Source organism: Anolis carolinensis, unplaced genomic scaffold, assembly GCF_035594765.1.
Source record: "Anolis carolinensis isolate JA03-04 unplaced genomic scaffold, rAnoCar3.1.pri scaffold_9, whole genome shotgun sequence".
NCBI lineage: Eukaryota > Metazoa > Chordata > Lepidosauria > Squamata > Dactyloidae > Anolis > Anolis carolinensis.
This window is the reverse complement of record NW_026943820.1, coordinates 2,845,409-2,865,421: the sequence shown is the minus strand read 5'-3', so window position 1 is coordinate 2,865,421 and position 20,013 is coordinate 2,845,409. Positions and strand designations below refer to the sequence as shown.

The 20,013-nt window shown below is 40.7% G+C and overlaps 1 protein-coding gene across 5 annotated transcripts in view; it reads right to left on the bottom strand.

The window, feature by feature from the left end:
• The window catches only part of banp (BTG3 associated nuclear protein), a 179,460-nt gene that overhangs the window by 143,598 nt on the left and 15,849 nt on the right, over positions 1-20,013 (bottom strand). For all 5 annotated transcript variants that reach the window (XM_062961636.1, XM_062961638.1, XM_062961637.1 and 2 more), the window contains 2 exons: positions 5,945-6,067; positions 5,170-5,345 (listed from right to left, as the gene is read on the bottom strand). In XM_062961636.1, coding sequence (XP_062817706.1) covers positions 5,170-5,345; positions 5,945-6,067 — 299 coding nt within the window. The remainder of the gene's footprint in view (positions 1-5,169; positions 5,346-5,944; positions 6,068-20,013) is intronic.

Here is a 20,013-nt window from a genome sequence, read left to right as displayed (position 1 = left end):
CCAGAATGTTGGATAAGCGAGTCTTGGATAAGTGAAACTCTACTGTATATATATATATATGCCCAAGAATCAAAAGATAAACATTTTTATTTTCTTAGATTGCAACCAAAAAACCCATTTACTTTGAAGTAAGACTAAAGGCAACAGAATTTCCTTCTAAGTAGAGGGAGAGAGGACTGCATGCCATTTGGAAAAAACCACATCCAACATTTTCCTTGAAGCGGCAGGATACAAATGTATTATATAAATAAAATTAAGAATGAATTAGCAAGGAAGTGAAGGCTACGAATAGAAGCATACAGAAACTATTTAATGTTATGTCAAGGCGCTGAGCTGCCCCGTGCCTGAGGAAATCCTGCGGTCAAAGCAGCAGGGACCTGAAGGTTGATGGGGGCTGGTCGAGAAACATTAATATACTGACATCATTTCACGGGTCTGGAAAAGGTGAAGAAAGTGACCTACTTATCGGTAAAATACTACAGCTCTCGCCCCGTGCAATGGGCATTGCACACAAATGAGAAGGATTTCGTTTCCGTTGACACGGAGCTCCCTCTACAGTATTCAAAGACACTCATATAATATTTCCTCTAAAAAGGAAGGAAGGAAGGAAGGAAGGAAGGAAGGAAGGAAGGAAGGAAGGAAGGAAGGGAGGACGGAAGGAATCTGGTTCGAACTGATAGGCAAGATATTATTCTCATCTATTTCTGGCACTACAATTAAGCATTGCTCTGCTTCTTAATAATAATAATAATAATAATAATAATAATAATAATAATAATAATTACAACAACAACAACTTTATTCTTGTATTCCGCCACCATCTCCCCAAAGGGATTCGGGGCAGCTCACATGGGGACGAGCCCAACAGTAACATAGGTTAAAAGATAGTACATAAATTAAAACCGTATGAACAATTAACTAAAAACAGCATAAAACACATAATCACAACAATTGCTTTAAAAACCTGTCATCGCCAGCGAATAAGAATAAGAACAATAACACCTCTTGATGGGTTGGTTCATTGTGTCAGATTGTCATTTGCAAACCCCAAGCCATGAAACTCACTGGGTCCAGTCACTCTGTCTCAATTTGACATCCTTCACAAGGTTAAGAGGATAAAAATACGAGATAGGACAGCAATATATGCCACCTGGAGTTCACTGGAGGAAATCAAACACATAATTTACTAAGAATGACCAAATGAGCCCAAGGAACGCTAAGAGACCCAAAGACATCCCCTGTTTCAACTTCCAATGGATAACCTCATCAGAACTTGGGGGAAAGTCCAGCCATGCCAGCTGAGGATTTTGGAATTAGGGTCCAAGACATGTATTATTTCCAAATTCTGAACTGGCCTTTGCTTCCTTCCTAAAACAACATCTCACAGGGCTTTCTGATGCCATTTAGACTCAACATCCTTCTTCCCCAACACATTTGTACATTATAAACATGGTGCAATGGTTTCAGTGCCGGACCAGAACAAAGTTCGAAGCTCTGATCAGTCACAAAACACATTGGGCGACCCTGGGAAAGTTACATTCTCTTGGCCTCAGAGGGAGGCAGAAGCAACCCACTTCTGAGTAAATCTTGCCAAGAAAATATAAATATAAATACTGTAAATAAATAATAAATAAATAAGAAAACCCTAGGATAAGTTTGTCTTAGAGTCACCATAAGTCGGAAACAATTTGAAGACACACAACAACAATCTGAAAGCAGCTAGTGCAACAACCAGGTAACTGGACCCTCTCTTTATCTGCATCTCTTTCTTCTGTAGCTACTCTTCAACCACAGTCCAAAAGGCCCTGAAAAAAAAAGGCTTCCACTGGATAATAATGGCTCTAGCCTTCTTCCTTGAGAAACCTCTTGCGACAGACACCATAAAGCACAACATAAATGTTAAAAAGGAATTTTATATGGAACGTCTCTATTTCCGTTCTTCTCCCCAGTAGAGCAAAGCTACTTCTTGTCCTCCAAAGCCGGAAGCGCGAGGGTGGGACCGAGGCAATGGCCAGAGGGTAATTCATGCTACAAATCCTCATTCCCCAAGCCTACATAAATCTCAGCAAGAGCTTTTACTGGATGGGTCTCCCAAAAGGCAGTTTTCACCAGCCTTTATATATACAAGGATCCTATAAAAAGGCCAACATCTGTCTGCGTTGAAGGTCTGCTGCCAAAGAATGGTGTTGAAAAGGTCAGACTGCGACAACCTCTTCTTACCCCATTAGAAACGGCTTCACTTAAATAAACAGTCGAGAGGATTACTCAAAATTATTGCCTTCTCTGATATTTATATTGGTGGGAGAACATTTTAAAAGTTGCCTGCTGGTTAGAAAATTTGACCACAACATGCAAAATGTTTCGATTCTCACGCGGAGCAGGAAGAAGACCCCATTCATATCTGAACTTTTTTTATTATTTTTTTGCAAAGAATATGATTTCAAGATGGGCCATGTATGCACAAAACCAGAATCATTTCTAATAAAAATTCATCATTTCTGAGACTTTTATAAAAGTATTCCATAATTAAATGAAAACAAAGGAGTTTAACTTCGAAAGTTCTGCCTCTTTACTGGGGAGAAAGGGATAAAATAAAAATTTGGATTCAGTCTGGAGCAACAAATAAAAAAGACATTTCAGTGGAGCTGCTGGAGTTTTATAGCCTTCGAATATACACAAATTTACACCTTGCCTTCACGCAAATGCTACAAGAAGACAAAGTGATGATGCTGTGAGAAAGTCTCCTACTCCCTAAGAGATAAACAGTTTGGGAATGCAAAATTCTGCTCCGTGTTCTGCTTGGAGCATTAAAAATATCCCAGGGTAGGTGATGAAAATGTTGAAACCATGCTGCACTTTGGACAAAAGCACTGCTTAATCCTGCTTGAGTTCAAAATGAAGGGTGCAAATAAAAAGCACAAAGCACACACTTGAGGAGCCAAGGCTTATGAGGAGTGGCTTATGGAGCTGCATATGTTTACCTATGCAAAGAGAAGGTTGAGAGGGGACAGGACACAATGGAGTCCTATTTTCTGCTGCTCTGGAGACTAGGACACAACGGAGCCATTAGTTCAAATGGCAGGAAAGCAATCCCACCTAAACATTAGGAAGAACTTCCTGATGGTAAGAGCTTTTCAACAGTGGAATATGATGTCTGGGAGTCCAGTTGAGTCTCCTTCTCTGGAGGCCATCTGTCCAGAGGGCTTTGATCGTATTGTCCTCCATAGCTGAAGGGTTGGACTGGATGGCCTTTGTGGTTTCTTCCAACTCTATGATTCTGTTTAATAACTGGAGCTTAAAATTATTTGACAGGCAAACCAAGAAGAGGTCCCTAGAAACAATTTCCCTATGCTTGGCCTCCTTGCTGTAAAAATTGAGAGAAAAACATGGGTCCGATTTCAAATCGCTGTATCTCTGCAACCAAGAACCACCCATGAGTGAAACATTTGGCACTTAAAAGAGTGGGGTGTAGAGTTTCAAAAGATTGCCACTAGATGCATCTCCCCAAATGCCATTGAAACACATGCTGCACCTTACGTTGGAGGGTCACCATCTTGCAAATGATTGAAGCTAGGGGCTGTTTGTGCACTGGAAGAAGCATCTAGCGGTAATCCTTTACACTCTATGCCTCATCCTTTCAAGGGTTTCTTTCATGGGCAGAGATAAAGCAATTTCAAATCAAGTCCATCTTTTTGAAGCCCCCTATGTTATTCTTCCCTAATGCAAAATCAACCATTCTCCAACCAGCCTGGCCACCAGCTACAGACTACCAGCACACCAGACTTGGCATTAACACATCTGTTTCCTTCACGTGTAATTTTCTCTATTAATTTCCAAAGAAATAGTCTATCATGCCAGCCCTTCATCTACCTTCCAATTGCTATCAACACCACTCCAGACCAGGCATTGATGAAACATCTCATTGGAATTCTGCCTTGGGTTTGCCATGCTTTTCCGTCCATCTGTTGCTCAAATGATAGTTGCACCTATTTTTAATTTTGAAATATATATGAGCACAACATGCAACTCACAGAAGGGAGGATTATTAGAGACATATTCCAAATGGTTGCATTCCAGAAATGCTGTTTTTTCCCCCTTTCTTTTAGAGATTTGAAGAGCAGAACTGAGAGGTTTGTTGGTTTTTTGGAAGCGGTGAAAACGCTGACAAGGCTATCTTATAAACAATACATTTTTATGGGAATTTCCTGTTTCCAAAAAATATTGTTTAGAGTTACTAAAGTCAGTGTTTACTTTCCAGAGGGCTCCACATTAATCGAAGGGCATAATGAATTGCAGGAGGGAGCATGCGGGTACATTATGTTGCTTCCTAAAGGGATGGAGTTGTTTTCACAAGGCTGCGTTTCAACTCCGAGGCGCAACCGCAGAATTAGGTCACCGTTCTGAAAGCCTGACATACACACATACATACATACATACATTTGAAATTGAAATCAAGTGCTCTTGATCTGTGCGACTTCCAGGGTCTCTTGGCAAAAAGAATTCTGTCCTGGATGCGTCCAGGAATGCAAAGACTGTTTGGACCCATAAGAAGAAGTAATGAAAGAAAGCTGGACGGTGAAGTAGGAAATTGCTTTTAGGAGGCTGAGCTGCTCCTACCATCTGCTGCCTCAAGATCTGCAGAAAGCAGTATTTGAGTGACGCTAAACCACAGCCAAGAGGGCCATTTCGTGAGCTTTTAGAAAGCTGTCCAATTCCTATCACTCTTTAGTTCAAGGGTGGGCAACTGGGGGGGGGGAGGCTTTGGGCCAGATTGGCATGCCAAAGCTCTAAGAGTCACTAATATTAAAAAATCAGGGATTTTCTTACTCTCAGCACTCTCACAAGGGCTCAAAATCTTTGCATTATAACTGCACTGTCCAAGGTTGTAGGTGAGCCAATGGTGTTGTCTGAAATAGGGGGGCAGTAAAGGTTTTCCTTTTGACACCATAGAAATACAGTTGAAAACATTCTTTTCTTTTTAGAAGGCAGTACCAAAGAGACAGTAAGCACATAAAGTTCAAGCTTCAAAAATCTTATCTCTAATAAAATATTTTTGGAATTGAAAGGTCTGGACATCCTCAAAATGGGATTGAGTCCACCCAGCCCGAGAGTCCAAATATTATTGTGGTATCGACTCTCAAAGCAAATTTAACCCAAGGCTAGGCTTACCTTCGGCATTCAGTGTGATGAGAGTCACGTTGTTCCCGATGTTCTGGCTTCCCAACTGACCGCTGTTGGAAACTGAGTCGCTGGCTTCGGAGCCACTCTCCCCGTCTTCATTGTGACTGTCATCGTGCCCCGGGACTTTCACCACAATTGTGTTCTGCCTCCTCCCAGGCACAGCACTGGGGAGTTTGGAGGAAGAGAGAGGACACATTCACTTATGAATTGGGAGGGGAAAAACATTTGATCAATTTCGGCCTTAAGGTGATCTTCAGGTGTGTTTACATAGGTGTGTTTCACAGTTCAGAGGATGGCAAAGGTATTTTGGAATACAACTCCCAGAGTGTCTCATCCAGCATGGTCACTGGAATTGTACTCCAAACAATTACATTTTCCAAGCTCTGAACTTGCAATATACACCATGATGACAGCAAGATGCTATATACAGACCTCCAAGTGTAAATTATAAATATATGCTGGAGGATCCCATTATCCATAGGTTCACTTCCCACAGTTTCAGTTACTCATTACCAAGAAAACAGAAGAGTTTATAGGCATCTCTCAGTCCTCCAAACCCCATACTCCGTCTAATTGCTCTGTTTGTTGTGATGTTGTGTCACTTTCTGTTGACATTTGAGGAAGGAGTTTCTACATAACATCACTTCCTGTCACCATTTTGGAAAGATGGTAGAGGAGCACCGGTATCTGGACTTGAGTTGTGTGCAAGAGAATGTAGCCTGCGTTCATAGGAGGAAAAAACTATACTAGAGTTGTTACCAACCTGCTCAGGATATTGTCCAGAGAATCCGCTGCTCTGCTCAATGGCTCTTCCTGTCCGACCATCTTGGCTACAATGGAGTTCTGGCGGTCATTGTTGAGTATCACTGTGGTCTGGGGAACAACGCTGCAAAGACAATAAAGCAGAGAGAGAAATAACAGAAGGATTGAAATGTTCTTCCACCATTCATTAATCCGCTTTTGGAATTTTAATCTGTTCTTCCATGAAAACCATTATCGGCATAGATGTGTTGGATCACCTCCCCTCTCCACATTTTTTTCTTTTTTGGTTTCAAGGCTGTTTACTTATGTATCATGCACGAAAGCTTGTAATCTATCATATTAGGATATTCGTACCATTCCAAGAACTCGTAATTCTTTCAAGGAGCTGACTGCTCCAGTGGAATTATGTAATGCTCTTTGACCTTTAGCAGAATTATGATTTTTCCCCCCCTCTAATCGGCTCAAAGTATACAGAAGGAGAAGAACAAGGCGGCTAGCCCCAAAATCTGACAATGCCTCACATTCCTACAGTGATAATTTATGTTCTCCTCCCAATAAAAACAAAAAAGCAACACAAGTTATGGGGTTGTTTTATGAGCAGAAAAGGGAGAGTAGGGAGAAGATGAAGATAAGTATTTGCAAGACTTGATAAAGATGTATACAATTATGTATGGTGTGCAGAATGCAGATAGGGAGAAGTTTTCTTTTTCTCTCTCTCTAGAAAGAGAGGGACAATCTGGAACAAGTCCAGACGAAACCAAGATGTGAAAGGTCTGGAAACCTATGAGGAACAATTTAGAGAGTTGAGCATAGAGAAGGTTAGAAGATGGTATGACAGACATCTTTAAGAAGATGGTGCAAGCTTGTTTTCTGTGGTCCGGAGAAACAAACTAATGAATTTAAATTGCAAGAAAAGAGATTCCACCTAAACATTAGGAAGAACTTCCCATCAGTAAGAGCTGTTCAACAGAGAAACAAACTGCCTCCGAAGACGGTGGGCTCATCTTCTTTGGAGGTCTTTAAACAGGAACTGTATGACAATCTATAGGACATATTTTAACAGCACCTTTCTGCATGGTATTGGGTTGGTCTCGATGGCCAATGAAGCCGGTTCCAATTAAAATCCAAGCAGAATCCTAAGATACTTGCTAAAGTTGAATCGTAGGAGAATAAGGATCGTGTTTGTCCACACAATGCGAAGTCAATCTTGTAATTCATGGCCTCAAGACATAGTGATGGTTGATAACTTGGACAGTTTTAAAAAGGGATGTAAAGCCATCCCTCCACATCTGCAGTTTTGACATTGGTGGATTCACGGATTTTGATGTCATTTACAGGAATCTCTAGGTCCTCCAGTGTGACTCAGTGGTGTGACTCAATGGACAACGCCCTCCAGTCATGCTGGAAGAAGACCTAAAGATCTCTAAAGAGAACACTTCTCAAGGAATCTAAAGTGCGATTCTATAGAAGTTGATCATAGAGATGTGCTGGAAGACCTAGCAATTAAAGGTGTTCTCTGAAGTTGAAAACAAAAGCTATTTTTATTTGCATTTTTCCATTTTCACACAAAAATGAGAACGGCTGGATGTAGAGTCATTCTTGGAGGTTGAAGACATTGGAGTAGGATTTATCCCATGCGATTCTAGGGATGACATCTCTCTCCCTCTCGCTATATCAATTACAGGAGAATGTAAGAGGGAGGCTGATGCTGAACTCACGTCTTGCTGGTACATTTCCTGCAGGCAACTGGTTGGTCACTGTGTGAACAGGATGTCAGACAAGATAGGCCTTGATTCTGAAGCAGCAGGACTCTTTTAGTAATTTTAGCTTCTGGAAATATCAGATAAAGAACGTGCAACCTGCACTGTTCTCTCTTACAACGATGTTTCTACATTCTGTAGGCGCTTCTGCTAAAGGTCAGCTCTGCTTCTGCATTTGTTTGCATGAGTATCAAATGCCCCGCTCCAATTCAAACAGCGCAAAGAGGCTCACAATGGAGAGCATCCTAATCCGAATGGCTTCATGTCTTTCCAAAACCCGTTCAGGTGTCTAAAATTCCCCCAAACCTCCCTTCAGACGCTTTACGGCTCTTCTTCTGGATGTCCGATCCTTTTATCGCCCACATCCCTCCATTTCAATAAACTCGGAATGCCTGTTTTAAAAGTGTCACTTACCGAGACTGTGATTTTAATGAACCCTCTGAATAATTAATTGCAGCCATAGAGATAAATGCAATAAAATTAAGCTTCCGTTTATGGACACCTCGGGCTTTTGCTCATTCCGGAGTTTCCTTTGAATAGAGAAAACCTTTTAAAAATGAAAATTGATATAAAATGGGAAAGTCCTCTTTTAAAAAAAAGAACTAATTCGTTTTTTTGTAGACCGTTTTAAAGTGTGCCTGATGGCATTTAATTAACTTAAAACAACTTAAAAATGAAAGAAGAAGAAATGCCCTGATATAAGCCATTAGTAATTAATTTAACGAACGCAAAGGGTTCTGGTTCTTCAGCACTGCAGAGGATAGGACTCTGCTCAGTGCCCCTTGTGTCCCCCCCTTCCCCAAAAAACAACTTTCGCGTTCCCTTCCCAAAGCGACACTGAATTAGGCCACACGTATCTTCTTCCAGCTCAATAAAATATCCTGGCAAAAAAGGCACTTCAAACTGACTGGAGCTACGTGCGTGATGCATGCGCTCACAGCTTCATCTGTACAACGAGGAAGTGCCAAGACTCAAGCCGTTATACGTCGAAGCCCCGTGAAGAGATGAACTTCTAAATGTGGCCATTGATGATACGGCATGTGCTGGATACATTAACAAACCTGGAGGAAAAATCCTTGCCATTGAAATGGCTCTTCACATTGAGCGCATGAATGCACTATTCAAAAGGAGAGAGGCAGCAGGAGCTAGTGAGATGCGGAAGGTGTGCTTGACCACTGTACGTTGCTGCAGGTGTCTGTACTTTTCTGTATTTTTCTACAGGTGAGAGAAGACTGTGAGTACAGAGATTATATTTCCAGCACAGGGTCTCTCGCTGATGTACCTTCAGTAAAGCCCACACTTTATGGGAAAGCAACTGGATTGTCAAGAAGGTGGTTCAGATGTGATGTTCTACCATGGTTCAATGTCCCCGTAAATGCAACAAGTGCATTCCCATCTTTTCTTTGCTTCTTTTGTGGGAGTTACTGTACTTGGATGTGGCTCCCATATGAGGTAGATAATGATTTTCTTTATACATTAGATATGTCTCCGACAAGATTCTTCTTCATTGCAATGTTTAAAGGAAACAATAAATCCTGCCCAAAACAAGCAGCCTATTTTGCAGGCATCTTTGCAAAGCCAGTGCGTGCATCAAAGTAACTTGTATTCTAAATGTGAATCCAGTACGTGCAACAAAGTAACTTGTATTCTAAATGTGAATCCAAAATAAAACTCCCCGGGCATTAAACAGAATAATCCACACAGTTAAAGGCTGAAAGAAAGAATGTCATTGTCTACCAATCATACTATACTTTCTTGCAAGGAACAACCTCATGAAACTGTTTCCCTTCACATCTAAACAAATCCCAAACCAACCATAAATAAAAATCTGAACAAGCAAACAATCATCTCTCATCTATCAAAAAGAAAGTGGAAGAATTGGATTAAAAGCCAATTGCAAATGGTGTCACATCTTAATTATTTCTTTTTACTTATTTGGTTTATACAGTAGAGTCTCACTTATCCAACATAAATGGGCCGGCAGAATGTTGGATAAGTGAATATGTTGGATAATAAGGAGAGATTAAGAAAAAGCCTATTAAACATCAAAACAGGATATGATTTTACAAATTAAGCACCAAAACATAATGATATACAACTAATTTGACAAAAAAATTAGTTCATCACACATTAATGCTATGTAGTAATTACTGTATTTACGAATTTAGCACCAAAATATCACAATGCATTGAAAACACTGACTACAAAAATGCGTTGGATAATCCAGAACGTTGGATAAGTGAGTGTTGGATAAGTGAGACTCTACTGTATCCTACTTTTCTCCCGAATTGGGACTCAAAGAAAGCTTAAATGAGACTTTCAGAGCATGTTTCAGGATTCAACATTAAGAGAAAGTTTTCCCCAAAAAATTCTGTCAACCTGAGATTTTTCTTTCTGTCCAGATCCAAAGAATGAACGAAGGAAGGAGAGAAATAAGGACCTAACATTAGATTCCGACAGAACCTCTTTTCTGGAATTGCAGATCACACAGACTTGTTAGTTGCAATGCCATCCCAATATTGTGGGGAAATAAAAATAACAGGCATATTTTTGAGACAATAAACCTGAATAGTCACTTAAGTTATTAATAAAGCAAGAGATTTAGAGTGTGTTTTTTTCAGGCAGTCATAACATTGGCCTCTGTTTGGAGGGGAGGAAAGACCCGTTTGTATTTGGCAAGTAAGCTCCTGCCAGAGGCAAGTTTTAACATGGAAAAGTGTAATGTGTGACTCACAGCCCTTTGCTTGTGGCTTGTTTGGCCCATGATCTGTCTCGCCTCCAGAAGACGGCCAATAAAATAAGAAGAAAGTTTTTGGCACCCTCCAAGTGGCATGGCTCTGCCTGGCTTCATTGAGAGGATTTTAACAGTCTGACAGGAAAAGGAAAGAAAGGTGGGCGGAAGGTCTCGGGAAAGGAAGGCACTGACATTTCACCTCCCGCAAGGTAAAGCCTTCAAAGATATTATGGAAAAACTCATGCAGGACAAGCAGTCAGTTCTTGCAAAATAGTAGCCTGTTCTGGCAGGACTGCTGACCAACAAATCAGTGGTTCGAATCCAGAGAAAACAGGTGAGCTCCCTCTATCAGCTCCAGCTCTCCATAAGGAGACATAAGAGAGGCCTCTCACAAGGATAGTAAAACATCAAACATCCAGGCATCCCATGGGCAACGTCCTTGCAGACGGCCAATTCTTTCTCAACAGAAGTGACTTGATCTCAAGTCACTCCTGACATGGAAAAAAGCCCTATTTATAGAACTACTTTGAATGGACAAAGCAGGAGATTTCAAGGACTGGACTTGAGACAGGTTCTGTCTTCTCTTATGACAATAATGCATCAAAAAGAGAAGATGACCTTTGCAAAAATAGCTGATGGCACCAAGCGTTTTGTAAGAGACTGTTTATCATGTCAAAGATTAACTAGGAAAATCACTTTACCGCTTGTCCTACAAATAAGAATAAATTTGCAGATTTGTGACATCGCTTCTAAATATACGTATCACTAGATAGTGCAGAGATAGATAGATGATTGATATATATAGTACCAGAGAATGCCATTCAGCCCAACCGCTTCCAATGGGCTTCTAGGGAAAGTCAAGTTTGCTGCTTATTACCTTGTTGGGTGACAAGGGATACTAGTTGTCGAAGGTACAAAAACAATCTATAGTTTTCAGTCTGGAACCCAAGTATGGACACCTATTCTCATTGACAGTCCACTCTTTACCCAGAAATAAAAAGTCTCACAGTTGTCTCTCCACATTTTTAGTTTTGACTTTTGCAGATGTGATTAAAATATCCTCTTTAAGAATATCTAAGTTCTCTGGTGCAACTCTGTGCCAACTCACACCATAGAATGACACTGTAGAGTCTAAAAAATCCTAAAAAATGTTCTCTCTTGATAGCCATTTATAATTTGCGTTTTTCCACTTTCACAGGGGTCCTGCGCCCCAAACCCCTGCGAATGTGAAGGGCTGACCATACCAGCAAAAAGCAAAGGAGACAACTGCAGTGGAAAACTCTTTCAAAAGCTGAATGGCAAACATCTCAAAAACCCTACGTTTACATCTCCATGGCATCCCTAAGTCCACACCTAGAAACTTCTCTTTGGGTTACTAGAGTCTGGACACTGGGACGACTAGCCAGACACTTTAATAATAATGCCTTCTGTGGCAGTGATGATGATGTCCTTTACAGTCAGAAGCCATGTTAAAACATGCCAGACGTCCGCCCAAGGTGACTCACGGACTTGTAAGATTTATGAAGCTGTGGTCAATTTTGCAAAACCGAACAGCCAAAAAAGAGCAGCATTTATTCAAACAGCCCAAACATTCTAAGTATGTTTTTCCCCTTGAAAAAAAAAAACTCTTCAGCTCAGCTCTGCTGCAAAATTGTGGCTTTCTCTAAGCTACAGAAGACATTTATGTTGGGGTTTAGGTCCCCAGCCCTTGCTCCACAAAGACCCCCTTTGAACATACAGACATGGAGAGGGGTGGGGGGTGATTTACTGGTTTCAAATCCAACCTCACCAACCAAACTGTGGGGGGGGGGGGCTGTTTAAACAAAGTCTGTCATGGTTTGTTCTGTCTCCAGGGAAGCCATTGAATACAGAGACTCATAATGCCGAGGCATTCCTTAACATAAGCACCCATTGAGAAAAGGGAAGGGAGAGGAAACGTTGCATGGCAAAAAGTCTCTTTATAGACCAATCATTGGTCCAAAGCTTCAGTGACTCAGAGATCCCAAAAGTGGGGAAAGGAAGCTTGGGTCGGCACATGCTTTGTAATACCTGGATGTCCGTCTTGCTTGCTCATACATTCCCTTTATGGGGGACCTTTATTTTTAAACACAAACAAAGGTGCCTTTCAAAATAAAATGTAAAGCCTTGAATGGTCAAGATATCTTTGGCGGCAGATCCATTCTCAGTCTATAGACTTGGCAAATCATATAATTGTCCTTCCACATTTGATGCTTTAACTTTTTAGAATTTGATTATTCACAGATCTGATTAAAAAGTTGTCTTTAGGAATTTCTTGGGCCTCCAGTGCATCCCTAAGGCCACCTTCTGCCAGAAATTGATCACAGAAGATCGTCTAAAAAATTGTCTCTTTGGGTCTCTTTCTACAGAGAAAAAGGCAGGATATTATTTGTGTCATTGTTATTTTTAGGTTGTCCAGTGCAATTCTACAGTCAATGTGTGTCAGATGATGATCACAGAGTTGTGTTGGAAGATCTAGAATTTCTGAGATAGGTAAATAAACAACAGTTTTTATTTGCAATTTCTCACTTTCACTGCAAATGTAGAAAATTGGTTGTACACCCAAAGCCTTTTCACATCACACTGTTACAGTACCATGGCTCTTTCCTATGGAATCATGCAGTTTGTAGTTTGGTGAGGACTATTAATTTATTATTATTCTCTCTTTAAAAAAAATAGGTTGGGAGAAAAAGCGAGACAAGATCAAGAACCCACAAGAAGACAAATGAATGGCAACATCCCAAACTCTTCTTTGTTGGAAGTGAGGCCAACGCACCTTTTTCATCTTTGGAGCTCTGCTTAATTTCCTTAATTTCTCCCAAATGAATTGAGCGGGATCCAGAAATTAGCATCCTTCACAAGGCTATATTTAACTCTCTTAAAGTATGCAAGCGTTTATGTTGCAGGCGAGGACATTCTTTTTCCACCAGACGCTGAGAGCGGAGGACATGTGCTCCATATTGAGGCGCATGTGGCGTGTGATAAACCATCAGTCTTATTTATGACTCAGATGTTTTCTGTATACAAGGAATTCTGCCCATCCATTCTTTCCCATCACGGTTTTACCTACAAGCTTCCCTTTCAGCTTTAAAATAAATAAATAACTGGAAGGACACTCGAAGTGTCATGTGGCGTGATTTATAGGCGCATTATATGGAAGGTGGCTTTTAAAGCTTGAACTGTCAAACCCAATCCCCAAGAGCAAAGGCTAGACTTGCCAAGTATTTTCAGTTCTCGGTGCCAAAGGTTTGGCTTGATATATAACGCTTTTCTGCCCCCTTCTGTTTACTGTTAAACAGAGCTAGGAAAACACCACACAGCTCTTCCAGTTGGTGGCAAACTAAACCTATTAAGACCTACTAAGACCTTCAGAAGTACCAGCGGAATTCGGTAAATGATGATCACAGACATCTCCCCTTTTTTACTTGGATTACAATCCTTTGGAAACTTTTAAATTCCCCAAGAACAATGAGACTTGGAAATAAAGTTTCAAGGAGTACATTCCCAATGTAATGAACCAGTCAAACATTTTGCAATATACAAAATATATGCAGTGTATGTTGCTTTGAAGCACATGGAACTAAAATCACAATGAAAACTAACAGGGACACTAGTTCTCTACAAAGCAAAGAAAGAAGCTATTAAGGACACATGACATTCGTACCCAGTTAAATGCTCAACGTATATTATCTATGAGAGTCTATAAACTGATCCAAAGATTTCAAAGTGAGGTGCAACAACACTAGAGCATAAAATATACACTAAGGAACAATCTTTATATGCTCCATGAAACCGTCAACATGCATTCAAAACTATAAATCAATTGTGTTTTGAAATGTTAGCGTTATTTAATGGCTTCTTTTTGTGAGCTGTCTTGGCTCTCACTCTAAAAGAAAAGCAATATAAAAAACGAGCACACAAACAAATCACTTTAATGCAAAATATAGCGGAGTGCTACATAATTTGCAGACAGACTTTTCTTTCCCTTCCAAAAATAGTCTTTCCCAACCATCTGACATTATACATATCTATCATCATAGGGAGACAGTATTGTAGATGACTTCCTGGTCTCCCCCAGTTTATTATCCGTTGTAAAAATCTTCCCAGTAAAAAATCAGCCACAATGTGACCATTGCCCTATTAAATTAGTCATTCAACTGGCAATGGAGAAATCTGGGAAAAAACACATATCCGCTTGAGATGGACACAGAAGGAAACACACAACCGAAATGCTCTGAATCCTAGAAGTTACAGATCTGTTGCCCAGCCCCATTTTGGAATAAAATCTTCGAGGGCAACCTGGGGGTTATGGAGGGCTACCAAGAGATGGTGAATTTCCTGAAACCACAAATTAAATCAGATGCCCCTAAGGCATGTAAATTGCAAAATATAAGTTGACTGCAAAGTGCAGGAACATTTAAAAGAAATAAAAGTGGGCCCAAAGAATGGGTTTAACAATTCACATTCCAGATTTCTTAAAATACTGCCTCAACTCGTACAAAGCTTTACCGAATAGATTTCCTCTCTGGACACAGACTATCAACTTTCTTGGCTTCAACCAGCAAGGATCTGCGTTCTCCTTTGAGAACCTCAAAATTGGTCTAAATAAATAAATGCCAGCCCACCCAATTTTCTTCCTTTAAAAGTCCATCCTTCCAAAGGAATGGGCTCAGCAATTCTTCTGTTTTATGAAGGCGAGACCCTTTATAGTCCCCCATTTTAGCATTTGTTATGTCTGACTGCTTGGAAGGAAACATAATCCTCCGAATGCAACATCCAATCTCAAATGTCCTCCCTTTGATGCCTTTACAGCCCTTCTCTTCTGGTTAGGGTTATCACCTTGTTAATTTTTGTGTTCTTTTGAAATCTTTTTATGAACTTTTTGGCTTGCGGAGATTTCGAGATTTTTACAAGATCTTCTCGCCGTAATCTCCTGCAACATGAAACTTCTTATTGTTCTTTGCTCCAAGAGACGCGATTAAAAATTCAGAGGTGCTCGCTTCGGCTCCCCCTCCCGCCCCAAGCCACGTATGAAAAGGAGCGAGTTCTATTTGATCTCATCAGTTATCTATCAATTGCCCGAAGTGTTCAACTCGAGACAGGGAAGCCTTCAACAATTTAAAAACAAACAACTCATTAGAAACCGTTTAGCTAATAGCAGCTGGCTTTGGAAACGTCAAGTGGATGTGGTTCACATCTCGGTCAGTTTGAGAAAGTTTGACAAATCTAATTCCGCAATCTGTTTGCATGAATAATTGTGCTCCGTTCTCAGCCCCATAAGCTGCGTTGGCTTGAGGCCGCTATTCTTAATTCTGTAAACTGACCTTGGGAAACTCAACACCAAACCCGCATATTGGAAGAAGCTACGTGTTTCCAGGAATCGTAAGACGTGGACACTGCATTACAGAGCGCTTGGCCCTTTCACCTCGAAGAGCAAGAAATGCAAAATTCCAGGGAGGAGAAGCAATGAAAAAGCTGCGGAATTTAAGGAGGTAATTCCCCCTTTTGTTTCATCAAGGCTGACAATCCTCATCAGGGATGTTACTTTGGGCAAGTTACCATATGAAGCAGGTCTCCACAGGTATATGGCAAACAACTGCATCTTCTCATCTGAATGATATCTATTGGATCATTCCTATACAGCTGTCTCTCTATATTTATGGGGTTGACTTTTTCAGATTTGATTATTCATGTTTCTGATTAAAATCTCTTTAGAAATCTCTAGGTCTTCCAGCACAAGCCTATAGTCAATTTCTTCCGGAGAATACCTCTTTGGGAATCTCTAGGTCCTCCAGCGCAATTCTGTGCTCAATTTCTTCTGGAAAACACCTTTCTGGGAATCTATAGATCCTCCAGTGCAACTCCGAGGCCGTTTTCTAGTGCAAGGTGACCATGGAGTTGTCCTGGAAGTCTAGACTTAGCGCTTCCTAGGGAAGTGTTGTCTTGGATTATTATCGATTTGATTAAACTGCTTTTTCTAAGAATCTCCAACTCCATGCAGCTTTATAGCCACTTTCTGCTGGAGCGTCAAGCTGGAAGACCTAGAAGTAGCCAGGAAGAACACCTTTCTAGGAATCCCCAGGTCTTCCAGTATTATTCTATGATCAATTTCCTGCAAAAGTCGACCATAATGTCCTGCTGGGGGACCTAAAGATTCTTAGGGAGATTAGAAAATAGTAGTTTTCCATTCATGCTTTTTTCCATTTCCATGAATCATAGAATGTCATTGGAAGAGATTACATGGGCCATACAGTCCAAACCGCTGCCCTGCAGGAAAAGCACAATCAAAGCATGCCTAACAGATGGCCATCCAGCCTCTGTTAAGGGTCCTGCATCCCCAACACTGGCAAATGTGGACTGATAGTACTGAGTCAAACCATGGTTCATCTAACACCATAAAGTCTGCACTGACTAGTAGCAAGGATTTCCACCCTAAAAACAGCCGTGCTGGATCAGACCAAAAGCCAACCTATTCCAGAATGATTATTTAACTTAGATTTAAAGAAAAATAATAATGTCCTCTGGCAGAACAATACAGAATGCAACTACGCACAAATAATGTTCCAAATGCCACAAGATAAGAAGGATGGACTAAAGATGGTTTCCTACCCAACTCATTTGTCACAGAAAGACCCCATCTGCATGCCTTAGCCTCGGGAGGAGGGGTAGGAAGGGGAAAGAATGCAGATGTAAACCAAAACGTTTGCGTGGAAAGCATATTATTGGGTGAATTATCACATCTGCTCCTCTAAGTGTAGGAAATAGAGGATTACTGCAGACCCCAGAGACGAAGCCATTGGAGTTTCGTGATTAAAACTGACAAAACCATTTTTTACTTTTCAGAAACACTTGGCCAAGGCTGTGCGGTAGTTTATTGTAATCAATGAACATCTTTACAATTCAACTATAAAGAAAAGAGCGGGCTTTGCTGCTGACAGCCAGAATATAGTCCCGCTAATGTATTGGTGCTGATGGCAAATGTATGTATGTATGACTTAATTACTTTCCCCTTAGGGGTCTACGTTTCCATTAATTCCATTTATTGGGTCTATATTTTCATTTGTATTTGTGTGCAACTTCCTAAGGGCGATATACATCGCCACAGTAATTTTCCTGTGTGTTGCTGAATTATAATAACTATAATAATTCCCTTCTCTGTAGCTTTTTTGGAAACCTTTCCCCTGATTTCTCTTCCTCTGATGTACATTAAAAAAAGAGTATGTGTGTGTCCAGAGCCAAAACGCATTCCAGCTGGCCTAACGGAGACACAGGGCAGGCTGCATCCCATTTATCAAAAGGTAACACACCTCGTATCACTCAACTACACCTACAAAACATACACACACACACACCAAGGCCTCCTACAGTTACAAACAGCCCATTTCCATCACTGCTCCTTACTGTGCAAATTCATGACCAACCTGAAATGAGGGTGAATGGAGGAGAGGGGTAAGCAAAAGGAGCCAATAACAAATCTTGAAGTAACTGGGGGTTCGGTTTTGGAACTGACTGCAATCCTTGGAACTCCCAAGACTTCATTTAGTACCAAATACTGGTATGTTACTGCTGTAAGGGAATCTTTATTGTGGTCCATGATGGTCCACAAGAGAGAAGCATTTCAGATCCAGCATCCATTTACAGCCAAGTACAGAACTGGGCCCCAAAACAACTACAGTCGTCCTGCCACATTTGTGGTTTTGACCTTTGTGGATTTGGCAAATTTGATGAAAATTTGTCTTTTAAGGAATTTCTACTTCCTCCAACGTAATGTGATAGTCAACATTTGGTCATGCTGGAGGGCCTCGAGCAGGGCTATCCAAAAATTTCATGTGGTGATACATCATTTTTAGACATGCATCATTTCACGACATAGTGATTCAATTTCACAAGCAAACCAGAGGTTGAAACAACCCTCTTCTGAGATAGGGACACATATTTAAATTGTATAACAATATATATAGGGACACAACATACCTTGTGAAAATGTTCCATTTATATTTTTAGATATATACGATTCTTTGCTTATTTCACACAGAATCAGAGGTTTCTCATTATATTAGTGCGACACACTACAGCTGACACATGAATATGTCATGACACACAGTTTGAAAAGCTCTGCAATAAAGATTTCTAGAGACTTTCTAGGTTCTCCAGTGTGATTCTATAGTCAGTTTCCAGCAGAATTCAATCACAGAGGCATGCTGGAAAGCCTAGAATTTCCTAGAGAGGTGCTCTCTCTCAGATAAAAATGAGTAATTTATGTATTCATGATTTTTAACTTTTTGGTCCTGAGCCCCTCACGTCAGTGGATGTGGAAAGTTGACTGCCATTTATTTGTATCACCTCTGGCCTGCAATCCATTTGCACTCCAAAGAAAGACAGATTTCTCAAGGGTTATATAGGGCAGAAGGCATTAAAAGAAACCGAAATATGTATCTGTGACTGATATTCTTCTTCTCATAGCTATGAGAACAGTCCACTCCCATTGCTCCAGTCCACTCCCAGCTTTCATATCTTTTCCCAGTCTTAACCTCAGGGTCAGGCAACAAGGGAGACCAAAGGAGGAAACCTTTCACCAAACAATCTTAACAGACATGATTCCACCTTACAAAGTGTTTTGGACAAGTCGACAAGCCCCTCCATCTCCTGAGGTTGATAACCTTTGGCTCAAAAAAGACAGCAGAGTTACCCCAACCAGTCCGGCATGTCTAGTTCAGTCCATAAATCTGGTCTGGTGTTTTTTATGGCAGAACACAAGGTCTCAGATGCAGAGCCCAGCAATCCACTGAGTCCAAAGCTGAAACATTTTAATTGCACACGTTCCAACTGAGAAATGTGCTGGCAAGCCTTAAAAGGATGGACGCAAGAGTCTCATCTCTCTAACCTCACCAAGAAAGAAATGAACTTTCCTTGTTTTTCATCCATGTCCGGATTAACAGCAGCAGTCAAGGGGCTGGGAAACACTGAGAAGGGTCTGCAGCAGTCTTTTGAGTGCCGCATATGAATATGAAAAGTATATATGTAAAAAGTACAAAGCTTATTTGAGATGCGGCTTGGTCAAGTGAAGTTTGTACATATGGACCTAGCTGCATGGTTCTTTGGATCATGCTAAGGCCCCAAAGCTTTATTTTAGATGTTGCTATACATTTCCCAATGCACAGCAACAGAATCACTGCTGAGAATATGCCGGAAGAGGCTTCCCAAGTCTTTTGGCATCTTTATGCTCATGCTGGCGCTCCACTTTTGCAGATTTAACTTTTGCTTTATTTGCATTTTTATTTATATGGTATGTCAAGGAAGCTCCAGGCCCTCCTGTGCAACTCCATAGTCAATTTCCAGCAAAAGTTGATCATAAGAGTCACACTGAAAGACCTAGAGAAATGTTTTCACGTAAAAGAAATAGCATTTTTAAATTCGTGGTTCTTCCACTTTCGCAAGAGTCTAAAATCCTATCTTAAACCTTTGAGAAAACAGCAAGCCTACTAGATGTAAAGTAAACAAGGAAAGCCTGAATTCCTAGAGCAGGGAGCAAATGGCACAAGGAATAGATACATCACA